Source organism: Vipera berus (genome assembly GCF_964194415.1).
Source record: "Vipera berus genome assembly, chromosome: W".
Classification (NCBI taxonomy): Eukaryota; Metazoa; Chordata; class Lepidosauria; order Squamata; family Viperidae; genus Vipera; species Vipera berus.
In genome coordinates, this window is record NC_138210.1 from 65,240,650 (window position 1) to 65,258,073 (window position 17,424).

General features: G+C 41.2%; 2 protein-coding genes across 2 annotated transcripts; both read left to right on the plus strand.

Moving 5' to 3' along the window:
* Positions 1-526: 526 nt before the first annotated feature.
* On the plus strand, positions 527-1,480 carry LOC308676370 (olfactory receptor 4Q3-like; the record flags this gene model as incomplete). The annotated part of the gene is made up of 1 exon (XM_081342183.1): positions 527-1,480. The coding sequence occupies one exon, from the start codon at positions 527-529 to the stop codon at positions 1,478-1,480; it is 954 nt and encodes a 317-aa protein (XP_081198309.1).
* Positions 1,481-13,049: 11,569 nt separating this feature from the next.
* Positions 13,050-14,012, plus strand: LOC308676371 (olfactory receptor 4Q3-like; the record flags this gene model as incomplete). The annotated part of the gene is made up of 1 exon (XM_081342184.1): positions 13,050-14,012. Exon 1 carries the CDS (start codon positions 13,065-13,067, stop codon positions 14,010-14,012), a length of 948 nt encoding a protein of 315 aa, XP_081198310.1. The 5' UTR covers positions 13,050-13,064.
* Between the last annotated feature and the right edge of the window lie 3,412 nt (positions 14,013-17,424).

The following is a 17,424-nucleotide window of genomic DNA, read 5'->3' on the forward strand; positions in this document are numbered from 1 at the left end:
TGAGGAAAAGGGTCCCGCTTTGCTCTGTCTTAAGTTGATGGAGACTCACACAGATAAACATGATCAGCAGGCAGCATAATTATATAACTGACTTCCCCACTTTATCTCCATCTGAAATGGTTAGATAGATGAAGAAATTATGGTCAGAGCAGCACAATGCAAGTGAAAGTGGGAAAAACATGACGATGATGGTATCACGATAGCTGAACTCAACTCAGCTTTACAGTCAGTGATCAAGAGAAAAGAAGGGAGGGACACTGATGATTATACATTGTCTTGCAGATTGTAAGGTCACCGATTTGCAGATGGGATGATGCACGATTTGTATAGCTCCACTGAGTTTCTGATCTGACTACCACCATGGGTATGGAGCTTATTTAATATCTACAAGAGCTAAAATGAAACATTTTGTTTTCAAATATCATATTCCAAGAATGGAATTTGTAAAGAAGAATTTCCTTTCTAGCTTCTGCTGATGTCCCCAAAGTCACAAAACATGTCATTTTCTCATCTTCCAGGTCTACTCATGGCCCTCAATGATTCTACTGTTACAGAGTTTATCTTCTTGGGTCATTCCAATTCTCGGTCGATCCAGCTCCTTCTCTTTGTATTAGTCTTGGCTGCTTATACAATATGTCTGGTGGGCAACCTCCTTATTGTAGTGACAGTGCATGGAGAACCCCACCTCTCTCAGTCACCCATGTACTTCTTCTTGGCCAACTTGTCTCTCTTTGATATTACTTTGGGCTCACTGGCTACACCCAAGCTTTTAACAGATTTAGTGAGCTGCAGCAGGACCATCAGCTTTGTGGGTTGTATGATCCAGATCTTCTTTATTCACTTAATTGGGGGCTCTGAGATGCTCCTTGTAACCCTCATGGCTTACGACCGTTACATGGCCATCTGCCACCCTTTGACCTACATGACCAGGATGAACCGTCCACATTGCATCAGACTTCTTGCCCTCTGTTGGGTTGGAGGCCTCATTCACACTACCATCCAGATGTTTTTGCTTCTCCAGCTCCCATTTTGTGGACCAAACACTCTGGACAATTTTCATTGTGACCTCCCACAGGTGATTAAGCTGGCTTGTGTAGACACTTATGTCACTGAGCTGCTGGTTGTGGCCAACAGTGGCCTACTTTCCCTTGTGTGCTTCCTTGCCTTGCTTGCTTCCTACAGTATCATTGTCAGCAGCCTTCGAGGCCACTTCAAGGAGAGTGGAGGCAAAGCCCTGGCTACCTGCAGCTCCCACCTCATTGTGGTCTTCATCAGTTTTGTGCCTTGCATCTTTGTTTATTTAGTGCCTTTCTCCAGGTCTCACACAGACAAGGTGGCTTCTGTGTTCTACACCCTAATCGTACCTTCTGTCAACCCACTCATATACACCCTGAGGAACCGAGACATGAGTAATGCAATGAGGAAGTTAAAGAAGAGGTGCCCTTTCTTACCTTCTTCTGGGAACACGGAACGAGTATGAGTTGTTTTGGTCCACTCTTGGTCCAAATTCTATTTGCCTGTTATTTTCTTCTCTGGTTCCCATTCATGTAGGTGACAGTTGCACCTGATCTTCAAGTCAGTACTGAATTCATGGCTTGGTAGACAACATACGGAGACATTCTTTGGACAAAAGAGACAGTGGCCATTGTAGCACGATGTAGACAATACACTTTTAACCTGGAAAATGTTATTCATACAAGTGTTTTCATCATTCCTTCCTAGACAGGTTGAACATTTTCCTCTATTATTGAATGTTCTCTTGTATTGAATCCTGTTATTTCTCAACTGGAAAAAAGAATACATTGGCAAGTGGAATAACCATGTGGTAAATGGAATGGAATAAATGGAATAACCCATGTGATTTGTGTTGTCAGAAGGACTCACATAAGGCAAGTTCAAATTTAATTCAGCTGTAGAGAGGAATTTTAATTAAAACACAACTGACAAATGGCAATCCTGTCCCTACTTGGATTGTGAGCTGTCCACGGTTGTCTGCTCGGATGGGCAGCTATAGAAATAAAACAAAGAAACAAATAATTGTAGACATACAGTGAAGGAGAGTTCAGCAACATTTTTGGAAAATGCTTTCTTTACCCATTGTTTGAACTGTTAGGGAGTTTTTCATAAGTTTGACTAGAAAAAAATCTTATATTTCTGTATTGATTCCTTAAAAATAAAACTTATCTGATTTTCCTGTGTTTCTGTTGAGTCAGTTCCCAGATTGCAACTGTAACTTTCCTAACAATGTTGTTGAGGTAGGTATACTACAGGACATTTGTATTGTGACAGTGGAAATAGGTACTTCAATATTACCACAACTGATTCTTTGATACAATACATCTTTGCACTACTACAAAGGGAAGGGGGATGTTGAAATGTCTGTGAGAAAACCTAATTTTCATTCGACTTCATTATTCCAGTGCTAATTTTTCTCCGATTCATGTCCCTATAACTTGTGTTTGTTGTATAATATTAAGAGATATACATGTTTTTCCTGTGCACGATATAAGAAGTATCATCTGAAAAACTGCACATGAAGTCAACGAGTTTGAAAAGAGGTCCATGAACATCTAGAAAGGGCAGGAGACAGGAAAGGGAAGTAAAATACCCTTGATATAAGGGCTTAAGAGACAGAGTCTCTCTTGTAATGTAATCATGCTTCATTATTTCAGTGCCATAGCCCTCTGTATTGGGCAACATAGCAGGACCAGATGGTTGAGACCTCTTTATTGATGGTGGATCAGAACCATTGAGAGACCCTCAGCAAATCAGACTTCCCCTAAGTCTCCTTCTTTTAAATGTGACAGCAGGAGAAATGATTTGCTAGAATGTCAGAATGTAACAAACACACCTATTGGATCCAGATTTTGCACTCCAGTCAGAAGCATCAAGGCATTTCCAGGTGGAAATGATTAGATGGTGATATCACCATTGCCTTGGAGACGCCCAGCTGGGGGCTCCTTTCATGTCCCCAGAAGGAGCTTGGCGAGTGAAAGACAAGAGCTCAATCCCACCCCATGGCCGGAGTCTCAAATGCAGGCTTGCCAGCCTAGTGCCCAGCATTTCAACAACTCGAACCACTGTGCTAAGATAAGACAACCTTGTCATTTATTTATTTTTACTGTGGGCACCCTGGCACACATTAAAAATGAAATTTTGTTGCCTGCTCTCAAAAGCGTGCATATACACAACACACAAATAAACATGCTATATACATACATAGGTATATACCTACACCCTTACATATAAATACATATACATATTAATGACTGTCCATCTTGGATACATAGCGGAAAGAGGAAACTTGAAAGTTCACAAGGTTGATTACTGTATGGGACAAAACTGTGACTGAATCTGGATGCTCTGCTTCAGATACTACGAAGCCTCCTCCCAGAAGGTAACAAGGAAAAGAGGTTGTGAAGAGGATGTGTAGTGTCCCAGATAATCTTAGGGATCATGCTCAAGCAACGCTTAAGTGCTATGTCCTGGATGGAAGGGAGGGAACTGCCAATAATCTTTTCAGCTATCCTCACCACTCTCTGCACCGCCTTCCTGTCTGAAACAGTAACACTTCCAAACCAGACTGCAATGCAATATGACAGGATCCTCTCCATCGTCCCTCTATAGAAAGTGGTAAGGACAGGGGAAGGAAAATGTACTTTTCTCACATGATGTAAAAAATGCAGGCACTGCTGTGCCCCTTTCATCAGTGTCTTGCTCCTTACTGGATCAAATTACTGCTCAGTGTAGTGATAGATTCTCAAAACAGCCCAACTTTAAGCGTCTCTCACCTGGACATAAAGTGATTTGTATTAATGAAATAAAAGTGTTGCATATACAAGGGAGTGGTCCAATCCCTGTCTTGCTGTGCTGCAATGGCACCCTTATTAGACACTCACCAAGCATACAGGACAATTGGAGGAGAAGTAAAACTAATTGGAGGAGAAGATTGGTGGAGACAGACTTCCCAAAATTTATCCCAATGTGTCTCCCATTCATAGCCTTGAAGTATGAATGGATGAATTCATAATTACAGTAGTCCTTGACTTATGACACCATTGGGACCAGAATTTCCATTACTAAGCAAGACAGTTGTTAAGCAAATTCTGCTCTCACCATGGGTTTTTCTTGTCAAAGGCCAATTTGGAAGGTCTCAAATAGTGATCACATGATCCCAGGATTCTTCAACCAGCATTGCAAATATATACTGGCCAAGCATGTGAACCTTGATCACATGACTGTGGGGATGCTGCAACAATCATAAGGATTACTTGTAAGACAGTTTTTTCAGTGCTGCTATAACTTTGAACATTTGCTAACCAAATAGCTGTAAGTTGAGGGCTACCTGTATATTACACAGACAGGCATTTCTTTTTTTTTAAGGACTTTTAAGAGCACAGAAGAGCATTGGTGGTTCAGTGGTAGAATTCTCGCCTGCCACGCGGGAGGCCCGGGTTCGATTCCCGGCCAATGCAACGCACACTTTTGAGGGACGCGGTGGCTCAGTGGGTTAGGACGCTGAGCTTGTCGATCAGAAGGTCCTCAGTTTGGCGGGTCGAATCCCGAGCACCGCGTAACAGAGTGAGCGCCTGTTACTCGTCCCAGCTTCTGCCAACCTAGCAGTTCGAAAGCACGTAAAAATGCAAGTAGAAAAATAGGGACCACTACGGTGGGAAGGTAACAGCGTTCCGTGCGCCTTTGGCGTCTAGTCATGCCGGCCACATGACCACGGAAACGTCCTCGGACAAGCGCTGGCTCTTCGGCTTTGAAACGGAGATGAGCACCGGCCCCTAGAGTCGGAAATGACTAGCACGCATGTGCGGGGGAACCTTTACCTTTACCTTAAGAGCACAGATCACTTACCTTCCACATTACTGGCCTAACTGCTAACAATGCCAGACTGAACTGGGAAAGAGAAATTAAGAAAAAGAAAGTTGACTAAATTACTCAGAAAGCTGGGAGAATTTAGCTCCTTTCAAACATGTCTGTCTTCTTTGACTAAGGAATGTAATAATCATAATCATAATCAGTTGGAAGGTACTTTGGAGGTCATCTAGTCAACCACCTGCTCAGGGCCTATACCATTTCACACAAATGGATGTTCAGTCTCTTCTTAAAAACTTCCAGTTTTGGAGCATTCACCACCTCTGGAGGCAGGTTGTTCCACTGATTAATTGTTCTAACTGTCAGGAAGTTTCTCCTTAGTTCTAGGTTGCTTCTCTCCTTAATTAGTTTCCATCCGTTGCTTCTTGTCCTGCCTTTGGGCGCTTTGGAGAATAGCTTGACTTCTTCTTTGTGGCAGCCCCTGAGATATTGGAACACTGCTATCATGTCCCCCCTCGTCCTTCTCTTCATTAAACTAGACATACCCAATTCCAGTAACCATTTCTCATATGTTTTAGCCTCCAGTCCCCCAATCATCTTTGTTGCTCTTCTCTGTACTCTTTCCAAAGTCTCAACATCTTTTTTACATCGTGGTGACCAAAACTGGATGCAGTATTCCAAGGATGGCCTTAGCAAGGCATTGTAAAGTGGTAATAATAGTTAATGTGATCTTGATTCTATCCCTCTGTTAATGCAGCCTAGCACTGTGTTGGCTTTTTTGGCAGCTGCAGCACACTGCTGGCTCATATTGAAGTGATTGTCCACTAGGACTCTGAGATCCCTCTCACAGTTACTACTATAACTGCTATAACTATAACTTATAAACAAACAAACAGGAAATCACAAGGTATGTTGGCTACAAATGCTATGGATGGAAGCTAATCAAGGACAGAACCAACACAGAACTAAGGAGAAATTTCCTGACAATTAGAACAATTAATCAGTGGAATGACTTGCCTCCAGAAGCTGCGGGTGCTCCAACACTGGAAGTTTTAAAGAAGAGATTAGATGACCATTTGTAGGGTTTCTTGCTTGAGCAGGGGGTTGGACTCGAAGACCTCCAAGGTCCTTCCAACTCTGTTATTCTGTTAAAGGGTGCTTTGATTTTGGTTATTGTTACTGTGGATTGTACTGGAAAAGGTTTCAATGGTTCTTCTAAACTAGAGCTGAAGGAGGAGAGACTGTAGTAACATCAAGAGGGTAAAATCAGCATAAAGAGAAGCCAAGAAATGACTATGATGAAGCTCTAATGAAAATACTATTGAGATTCACGAGAACACCAATGCTTTGAGTATGTCATCTGATTATACAGATAGTCCTTGACTTACAAGCTTTCATTTAGTGACTGTTTAAAGTTAGAACAGCACTAAAAAGTGACTTATGACTCTTTTTCACACTTACAACTGTTGCAACATCCCCACGGTCATGTGATCAAAATTTAGACACTTGGCAACTGACTCATATTTATGATTGTTGCAGTGTCCCTGGGATCATGCGGTCACTTTCGCAATCTTCTCCCAAGCAAAGTCAATGGGGAAGCCAGATTCCCTTAACAACCATGTTACTAACTTAACAAGCATAGTGATTCACTTAACAACTGTGGCAAGAAAAGTCTTAAAAAGTAAAGGTAAAGGTTCCCCTGCACATGCGTGCTTGTCATTTCCAACTCTAGGGGCCGGTGCTCATCTCCGTTTCAAAGCCGAAGAGCCAGTGCTTGTCTGAGGATGTCTCCGTGGTCATGTGGCCGGCATGACTAGACGCCAAAGGCACACGGAACGCTGTTACCTTCCCACCATAGTGGTCCCTATTTTTCTACTTGCATTTTTACGTGCTTTCGAACTGCTAGGTTGGCAGAAGCTGGGATGAGTAACAGGCGCTCACTCTGTTATGCGGCACTCGGGATTTGACCCGCCAAACTGCTGACCTTCTGATTGACTAGCTCAGAGTCCTAACCCACTGAGTCACCGTGTCCCTTATTAGAGCAAAATTCACTGAACAAATTTCTTGCTTAGCAACAGAAAGTTTGGGCTCAATTATGGTAATAGGTTGAGAACTACGACTATGTCAATCTTCTGCAAAAAACAAAGGAAGCTCAGTGTTTCAGTTGTAATCATGTAATCATGTAATCATTCATTCATTCATTCATTCATTCATTCATTCATTCATTCATTCATTCATTCATTCATTCATTTCTATAGCTACCCCACTCAACCAAATGATCCTGGGTAGCTTACAATTCTATCATGATGATGATGATGATGATGATGATGATGATGATGATGATGATGATCATCATCATCATCATCATCATCATCATCATCATCATCATCATCATCATCAATTAATCATCCATTTTTTCATTAGACCATAAAAATTACCAACTATCCAATTATCCTACTCAATTTCAACCATATGCCCTTTGACTTCTGCAATTACCTCCCCCTGACTGGAGATCTAAGAAAAGGCTCATAATCCCATTGTCCCAAAGGTCTAATAATGGGTCACTGAAATGCTTCATTTGTATTGATTGGTGCCCTGGAGGAAGGAAACAGAAGGCACCCCTCCCTTGTCAGGTGGTGTGTTTGATTTTCCACTTCTGGAAGAAGAAAAAGACAATCACCTTTTAGAGTTACCTTCATTCCAGCTGGGAGAAGCCACTAAGCAACTGGAATGAACAGGTATTGTGGATCTTGGTCTCTTGGTTTTAGCAGAAGAGTAAGTTGAGTGGCGATCAGGAGCAGTGGGGAAAGGAAGAATGGAATGTCTTCTTTCAATTCTTCCTTAATGAAGAACCAATGCTGACATACTTTAGACGTGCCTCTAGCCTCTTTTGGTAAGGTGGAACTACAGTATGCATGAAATGAGAAAAGAAGAGAGGAAAGAAGAAGAAGGGGGACTAAGATTCCACAGTTCCCTGAGTCCTTCGGGAGAAGGGCGGTATATAAATCAAATAAATATAAAATATAAATATAAATATAAAAGCAGCTATATCTGAATGCTTCATTTGTAATTGTTATAGCAAATCAGTTGTTTGCCTTTACACCAGAACACTAAGTTTAAGATACTCTTATAAGGTAGATATAGGGACATGGTGACTCAGTGGGTTAGGACGCTGAGCTTGTCGATCAGAAGGTCGGCAGTTTGGCGGGTCGAATCCCAAGTGCCGCGTAACAGAGTGAGCGCCTGTTACTCGTCCCAGCTTCTGCCAACCTAGCAGTTCGAAAGCACGTAAAAATGCAAGTAGAAAAATAGGGACCACTATGGTGGGAAGGTAACAGCGTTCTGTGCGCCTTTGGCGTCTAGTCATGCCAGCCACATGACCATGGAGACGTCCTCAGACAAGTGCTGACTCTTCGGCTTTGAAACGGAGATGAGTACTGGCCCCTAGAGTCGGAAACGACTAGCATGCATGTGCGGAAGAACCTTTACCTTTACCTTTATAAGGTAGATATTTGAAGTTCCTAATGCCCCTTAATGCTTTCTTTTTATGCTTTCCTTCACGTCTCAGGGACATCAGCTCTGAAGATATCCTAATGCAGTTCAGTGCTATTACACACTACCAAACCTGGGAACAAGAAGGGGAAGAATATCTTGGCCCAAAGAAATGGACAGTAAGTAACCATGAAAGAGAGATGGCTTCAAAAATCTATTTAGGGAGGAACCATGTTATGATGGTATCACAACATTGTTTTGTGCTGACCTGGAGAGAGAAGACCTAAAATAGGTTTCTCATATATTATTGTTGTGGTTGTTGTTGTTAATCATATTTATTGGCTGCAGGTGTCTGTGGAGATTCTCAGTCATCCAGGTTATGGTTGTCCTAAAAGTGCTTTTTCAAAAGGCAACTGGACTTTCTTTATTTTTTTGCCTGAAGATGTTTTGCTTCCGAACGGCTGCTGGAATTGGGTATGTGTAGTTTAACGAAGAGAAGGACGAGGGGTGACATGATAGCAGTGTTCCAATATCTCAGGGGCTGCCACAAAGAAGAGGGAGTCAAGCTATTCTCCAAAGCACCTGAAGGCAGGACAAGAAGCAATGGATGGAAACTAATCAAGGAGGGAAGCAACCTAGAACTAAGGAGAAACTTCCTGACAGTTAGAACAATTAACCAGTGGAACAACCTGCCTCCAGAGGTGGTGAATGCTCCAACACTGGACGTTTTTAAGAAGAGACTGGACAGCCATTTGTCCGAAATGGTATAGGGTTTCCTGCCTGAGCAGGGGGTTGGGCTAGATGACTTCCAAGGTCCCTGCCAACTTTTATTATTATTATTATTATTATTATTATTATTATTATTATTATTATTATTATTATTATTATTATTATTATCATCATCATCATCATCATCACCATCACCATCACCATCACCATCATCATCATCCAAGAAGTTTCTTCTGTTCTGAATGAATAGTGGAGAATGGAAGGATCCTTCCATATAAATCCTGCAAGGAATATAAATCCTTCCATTCTCCACCGAGCAGAAGAAGCTTCAGAACGGAAGAAGCTTCTTGGGTGAGAAGTGGAATGTCTTCAAGCAAAAAAGAAAGTCCAGTTGCCTTTTGAAAAAGCCCCTTTGGGACAGCTTACCACAGGGTAACTCTGGGTGGCTTACAATATTACAATACAATACATGATTAACAACTACAAGAAGAATTTTGGTGGCGTGTGTAAGTCCCTGATGTTACATGTCTTTGTGTCTTGGAAAGAATCTTTCCATGTGGTCGCTAGTAGTCAAAAATGATTTGATGGCACATAATCATCAATCAATCAATGTCTTAGTTAAAAGGATCTCTCATTCTAATACCACTGAAATGGATTGCTAATCTAAAATGAAGTGTAATCACTTAAAAGCAAACCAGCAATCTCCTAAGAATGAAAGGGGATCACAAATCTGGATGAAAATAAATTAGCAACATTTTCAATGATAAAAAGCGGCCACTTTAATACCTAGAAGATCACTGAATTATATACTGTGTTTCATTCTTGGTTTCTTAGCAGCTGTCAGGCTCCAAACATATCCATACCACCTAGGCATATTTTTCTTGAACTCAGTTGGCTTACTCTTGTGTAGAATTGCACTGCAATAGTCTGATCATGATTTGCTGAAACTAGTGGATATACAAATATTTACTCACATAGCTGGTTTTCTCTCCTGGCCAATAGTGGCTATTTGTGTAAAGCCCACAATTTTCAGGATTAAATCCAAAGTTTAGTTGATGTTTGTAGTGGCCTACAGCATTTTAAAAGATGTCTATTAATTTTGGAAAGTCATTGAGGTTACTTCCAAAGAAGGAGGCACATGATGAATCATTTTAAAGTAGGGAAATTCTCCCCCAGGAAAAGTCTATGAAAGAGAGAATAGAGGAGAGAATGGACATCTATACCTTGCTGACAGTGGTGGGATTCAAATATGTGAACAACCGGTTCTCTGTGTGGATGCCGCTTCTGGAAGTCCGTTCCAAGCCTGGGCAACAAAAAAATTAGCTACCGGTTCTGCCGAACTGGTGTGAACTGGCTGAATCCCAACACTGCTTACTGACAGGTGTTTGTAGAATTATGGAGCTGGGAGATTCATGACCTGGATTGACCTTGAATGTACAGAGAAATCATCCTTTATTGAACCAAATTAAAGCAAAATTAATACAGATTCCTTCTCTTAATTGTCCTGAAAGAAGGATGGCTTAAGCGAATGCTTAGCTAGAAACGTTCATATGTGCATCCTTTGGGGAACAGATGTAAAATGGATCAGCATACATAAAAATTTATTCTGAGAAGAAATGTGCGCTGTAGGTGTCCTACCTTTTAATGGAATTGGCAAGACTGTGGGTGTTCTATTGCCTAGGTATTAATGGGGACTTAGAAATGGATTCCTAAATTACTATTCGGGATAGCTTTGGAAGCAAACAGACCCACCCCCACACCCCAGGGAACAAAATGGATATGGATGCTGCAGATGAAGAAGTCTCTCTAGTGCCCTGTGGATCACAGAAATATTATAGGTAGTGGTGTGTGTGTGTGTGTGTGTGTGTGTGTGTGTGTGTGTGTGCGAGAGAGAGAGAGAGAGAGAGAGAGAGAGAGAGAGAGAGAGAGAGAGAGAGAGAGAGAGAGAGAGAGAGACTGTTGCACAGAATATTTTAATACTGCAGTTACATTCCAATACAAAGGAATAGATGTATACCTGTGTCTGCGTGTATATTTATATCTACTATATATCTTTATAATCCTTATTTACATTATTTATATGATTTTATACTGCCAATATATACTTATTTTTGTAGAGAATAGTTCGACAAAAACATTGTACTAATTTCCAATCTGTCATGTGCATGACTGCATGAACTAAACTTTTCACGTGAATCTGAAAATGATCCACTTTATTCATTGGGTCTATAATATTTTAATCTCATACCTCTTTTTTTTCCTTCTGGTTAGTAGTTAGCAGTATACAGGGTACAGGTTTTCAGGACTATGTCTTGAATTTTTCTCATGATTTGGAAATATTTCTAAGTTGTAACTATATATATTTAGTGGAATTGCTTGTGGACAAGTGGGTATGAACAATTTTAAAGGGTGAAAAATTCCCCTTGAAGAAATTGTGGAAGTAGATTGGAAAATTGGAGAAAGAGTATCAATATCTAACTTACTATTTTTCATAGAAGTATGAAGCTGGGAGAGTCTTGCAAAGAGTCATGGCTTAGATGGACCTTAGTTTTGCTACAGGAATCATCACTCATTATCCTAAATATGAACCCAATTTCTTTTGCCTTATTAGTTATACTGTTGTTAACTACTACTTTATATGGTAGATTTCCTTGTTTTTTCAATTTGTTTTTTTAAAAAAACAAATTCATTCCCTTAGAACATACTGCTACTACTGCTAATATTAATATGTAATAACGTGTTACATATATATTGCATACAATATTCTACAAGAAAATGCTTCTTCTATACATCTGTGAGGCATGGGGAAGATAGTTACACATTGGCTCACCAAAGTTATTTAATGCCAGTTTAACAAAAGAAGCTTCAATGAGAAATTGGTAAGCTATAAAATGAAATACTGGACATCATAAAGCATTTATATATGACGATGGAATGGAATGGCTGCGGCTGCATTGGCTCTTGAAGGCGAATTGTTTTGGGAGGGATAGTAAGGGCTATAGGCCACATGATCAGGAAGATTTTAATGTGTTTGAGCAACATGGTGGAACTAAGGTAACATACGACATACGACCGACAATCTTTGCTGGCCTGGCGAGTTTCTAGTTGTTTTGGAACTGTTGGTGAGACCGTTAAAAGTCATTGGTGCTGTTTGAATTTGTTCTACCAGCAGCAAGATCTGACTGCTGGCCCAGTGATGGATTCTACTGCAAATCAGGGCTGTTTCCAGAGGAGGCAGAGAGGACCTGTAGCTTATGGAGCGAAGGAACTGGATGAGGCTGTCGGCAGGCCCAGAGGAAGAGAGAGAGGCTTTTGGAGGAGTTGGTGGCGGCGGCAGCAGCGTGCTCCAGGGGCGAAAAGAAGCAAGGCCTCTTTAAGGAAAGGGTGGAAGAGTCAGCATCAGAAAAAGGAAAGAAGGCGAGGTTGTCAGAATACAAGCTAACTTGAGGGCTAATCCACATGGAGCCCCATTTCCATCTGTCCTGTTTGCCATTGTTCACTCCCTAGAGACTAAAATGGACAATGTGAAATTTGAGCGGGCCCCAAACAAGGAGTATATATCAGAGGTGGTGACCCTTTGAGAGCTGTATGCAACGAAATTTCATTTTGATGTATGCCGATTGGTGTACATTCAAAGTGACAATAAAGTTATCATCATCATCATTAGGGTTTCAGAATCTGCTGCTCGATTTAGTTTAAATTATGGATTCTTCCCTGGAGTGTGAAATTGTAATATTCAAACACTGCAGAACCGCAATACCCAGTATCTCTAGTCCACAATAAGGCCCCAGGAGTAATATAAACCAGTAATCTGGAAGGAAATGATTTGCTGCAAACTCTTGTAAAAAATGCTCATTTCAATATTTTCTCTTTGCATTACAAGACTTTAGGAGTACAGTCTACTTTTGATTCAAATAGAAAAACCACATTAGTCATTATTCCATGTTGTCATTGATTAGTATGAGAAAGTTGTAATGATAATTATTTCTTCTTTCTTCTTGCAAGGTCCTGTCACTTTCATGAATGCCTCCAGGGTCACTGAATTCATCTTACTGGGTCTTTCCAGGTCTCGGTCCACCCAGCTCCTTCTATTTGTCCTGGTGATGTTGTGCTATGCTGCCATTTTGTTTGGCAACCTTCTTATTGTATTGACTGTGCGCGTAGATCCACATCTTAAAAAATTGCCCATGTATTTTTTCTTATCCAATTTGTCCATCATTGATACATCGGTGGGTTCAGTGGTAGTCCCCAAAGTAGCAGCAGATCTGGTCACCTGTGGCAGGACCATCTCATTTGCGTGCTGCATGTCCCAACATTTTTTCCTACACTTCTTTGGGGGTACAGAGATGCTCCTCCTAACCCTCATGGCCTACGATCGCTATGTGGCCATTTGCCACCCACTGACATACACAGCCACGATGAACCGGCCACGCTGCATTAGACTGATGTGCTTCTGTTGGTTTGGAGGCCTCCTCCACTCTTCTAGCCAATTGTTCCTGGTCTTACGGCTGCCGTTCTGTGGGCCAAACGAAGTGGACAATTTCTTTTGTGATATTCCACAGGTAGTCAAACTAGCTTGCGTTGACACCCATGTCACTGAGATACTCATGGTGGCCAATAGCGGCCTGCTGTCCCTGGTTTGTTTCATCATCTTGCTGATCTCCTATGGCATCATCCTGAGCACACTTCAAGGCCGCTTCAAGGAGAGTGGAAGGAAGGCTCTGTACACCTGTAGCTCTCACCTGACCGTGGTCAGCCTTTTCTTCCTACCTTGCCTCTTTGTGTACCTTGTCCCCATCTTCAGCACCAGTCTGGACAAGGTGTCTTCCGTGTTTTATACCACAATCACTCCTTTCCTTAATCCTATGATATATTCTCTAAGAAATCGGGAAATGAAAGAGGCAATGGGCCGGGTGAGGAAGAAATTAACGTTTTCCCACTGGTCTCAGAAAGAAGCAGAAGGATGAGTAGATTTTTCGAAAACCCTTGTTCGTTTCAGATCATCCTATTTGATAGTGTAGTTCCTACCATTGTATGTGTAACGGCAGTGGTGGTGAACCTCAGCATATAAGTTCCCTGAGATAGAGCACAACCAAATATATGAGAGTCAATATTTCCTTTAGGGACATTGGAGCTCTGATTTTAGTGGAAACATGAGTGCTTTACACTTTATAGAGGTTTTAGCCAAATGTCTATGGAGATTCTCAGACATCCAGGTTATGACTTTCCCAAAGGTGCTTTTTCAGGAGGCAACCGGACTTTCTTGGTTGTTTTTTCTTTGAAGACATTTTACTTCTCATCCAAGAAGCTTCTTCAGCTCTGACCTGATGGTGGTGAATGGAAGGATTTATATTCCTTCCGGATAGCTGGTCATAGCTGAAGAAGCTTCTTGAATGAGAAGCCCTTGAATTGTTCCCTGAAAGTCTTGTGGAATTAGTCATAACAAGTTGTTTATGGATTAAAATGAAATACTGAAGGACAAAAGAGAGGAGAGAGAGATGAATGATTCTAATAAACAAGTAAAGGAATTTTTGGACCTCAAAGAACTGACTATGTTTTCTTATTTGGGAAGTAGGTTTTTTAGAGCAAGGTAACCATCAAGGCTTAACTAAAAAGGCTTGCCCTTCTAAGGAATGGATTCACAAGAACCCGGTCTCTGAGAAACACAAAGATATGGGTTTCATTTGTACAACAAGCTTATCTTGAAAGTGTGAACTATTTGAGGTTCACACCAGGCACTGATTCATAAATTTATCAGTGAAGCAAAGGATAAAACCAATGTACACAGTATGTTAATAAGAACATAAGAACACTAGCATACATGGTAATTGGATTCACACATGGAAAGTCAAAAGAAAACCTATTACATTATGGCTTAGTCCTGTGGAGATGTGAAAAACCTTTTAGATGTACATTGCTGAAATAAATTCACCTTTCCCAATGTTTCCTTGTATTGTTTTCCTTGTCCATTTATGTCCATTTTGGTGTTTGGATTTTTAAGGGAGGTTTGTACATGAAGGTTAACCTGAAGGGAGGAGTGATTATTCATTTTTGGTGAGATGGGCATCTATATAGATTAGTTAAATAAATAGATAAATTCCCTCGACACCCAAGGGATAAAAGAGGAACTAAAGAAGAATAGAGAAATAACCAACCAAATTTAGGAATCCTTGGCTTAAAAATATGTGTGAACCATCCCACAAATACAAACTAGAGAGAAAGTTCCTCTTTCAACAAGGGCCACCTAACAAACATTATGCGGTGACTGCAAGAAGACCAAGTCACCACTGAGGTTTGCCCATGCAGTTATTATAGTTTTGATAAGGGAATTCATTCCCTTTTCTTTTATCATGAATAATGGGAAAAGGAAAGACAATGGATCCCTGTCTGTTGGGAAGTGGACTTCCCTTTCTCTCTCTTGCTCAGCCAGTAAGCCAGGGTCAAATTAGGAAGGAAGGAAGGAAGGAAGGAAGGAAGGAAGGAAGGAAGGAAGGAAGGAAGGAAGGAAGGAAGGAAGGAAGGAAGGAAGTCTATATATTGGTTAGAAATTATTTGTAGTGATGATCTTCCATTTTAATTTTCCATCAGTATGGCCTGGGTTGTTCTGCAGTTTAATGATTAAAGATTCCCACAAACACAGAGAACCCAAACGGGATGTGAAGAACCTTTTAGATGTACATTGTTGAAATAAATTCACCTTTCCCAATGTTTCCTTGTATTGTTTTCCTTGTACATTTATGTCCATTTTGGTGTTTGGATTTTTAAGGGAGGTTTGTACATGAAGGTTAATCTGTCCTGGAAAAACATACTAGCTGAGCAGGGCCAACTAAGTTTCAGCTGGAAAAATTCCAATTTTGTTTACTTGAACTATAAGTTCAGTTGGTTTTGCCTTTCTTCTGAATCAAATCTTTATTTTCCTGAGTCCCTTTATCTCCATGTTCCCAATGGCAGAAAGGAGGTGTTGAAATTGTATATGCCGTTGTTAAATGAATCATAAGGTTGTTAAGTGAATCTGGCTTCTCCCATTGATGTTGCTTGTTGGAAGGCAGCTGGGAAGGTCAGAAATGGGAGTCAAATGATCCTGAGATGTACAACTGTCATAAATTCATGCCAGTTGCCAAGCACTTGAGTTTTTGATCACATGACTGTAGGGATGCTGCGACAGTCATAAGTGCAAGGACCAGTCATAGGTCACTTTTTGCAACCAATCATCCCGGTCATAGTTGTCTCAAGTGGTGTTTTTTTTCAAAAGCCAACTGGCCTGTTTTTTTTTTCCTTGAAGAAGAAGAAAAAGATGTTTCACTTCTCATCCAAGAAGCTTCAACAATTGTAATTGCTCAACAGTGTCTATGAACACGTTCATGACCGCACACTGGGAAGGATGTTCCTCTTTCAACAAGGGCCACCAATCCAGCATTAGGCAGTCAATACAGTGTGAGGGACACGGTGGCTCAGTGGGTTAGGACGCTGAGCTTGTCGATCAGAAGGTCGGCAGTTTGGTGGGTCGAATCCCGAGTGCCGCGTAACAGAGTGAGTGCCTGTTACTCGTCCCAGCTTCTGCCAACCTAGCAGTTCGAAAGCACGTAAAAATGCAAGTAGAAAAATAGGGACCACTCTAGTGGGAAGGTAACAGCGTTCCGTGTGCCTTTGGCATCTAGTCATGCCGGCCACATGACCACGGAGACGTCCTCGGACGAGCGCTGGCTCTTCGGCTTTGAAACGGAGATGAGCACCGGCCCCTAGAGTCGGAAACGACTAGCACGCATGTGCGGGGAAAACTTTACCTTTACCTTTTACAGTGTGAGCAATTGGCCTCTCAGAATGGGCCATGAAATTATTATGCTTTTGATAAAGGAAACTCCTCCCTTTAAATGGGAAAGGAAGCAAAAATATATTCCTATTGTTTTCGCAAGTCGGATAACTTTTCTCTGTCTTGCTTAGTCAGCAGGTAGATACCACATTTGTTAAAGAAGAATACTGATGGAGAAGCCTTCCAAATTTTAACCTCAGTTTCAAATTTCAAATAATGTAGTATGTATGTATGTATGTATGTATGTATGTACGTATGTACGACATACAGATGTAATCCTAATTTATTCCAATATCCTGCTTTCAGAAGAATGGACTTTTAATAGCCCTGACACATGTTATTCCTCCCCTTCATGGATTACTGCCTTGTCGTGGCGAAGGGGCTTGCGTAATTCAATGAAGCTATGAGCTATGCTGTGCAGGGCCACCCAAGACGGAAAGGTCATAGCAGAGAGTTCTGACAAAACGTGATCCACTGGAGAAGGAAATGGCAAACCACTCCAGTATCTTTGCCATGAAAACCCTATGGACAGTACCAAAAGGCAAAACGATATGACGCTGGAAGATGAG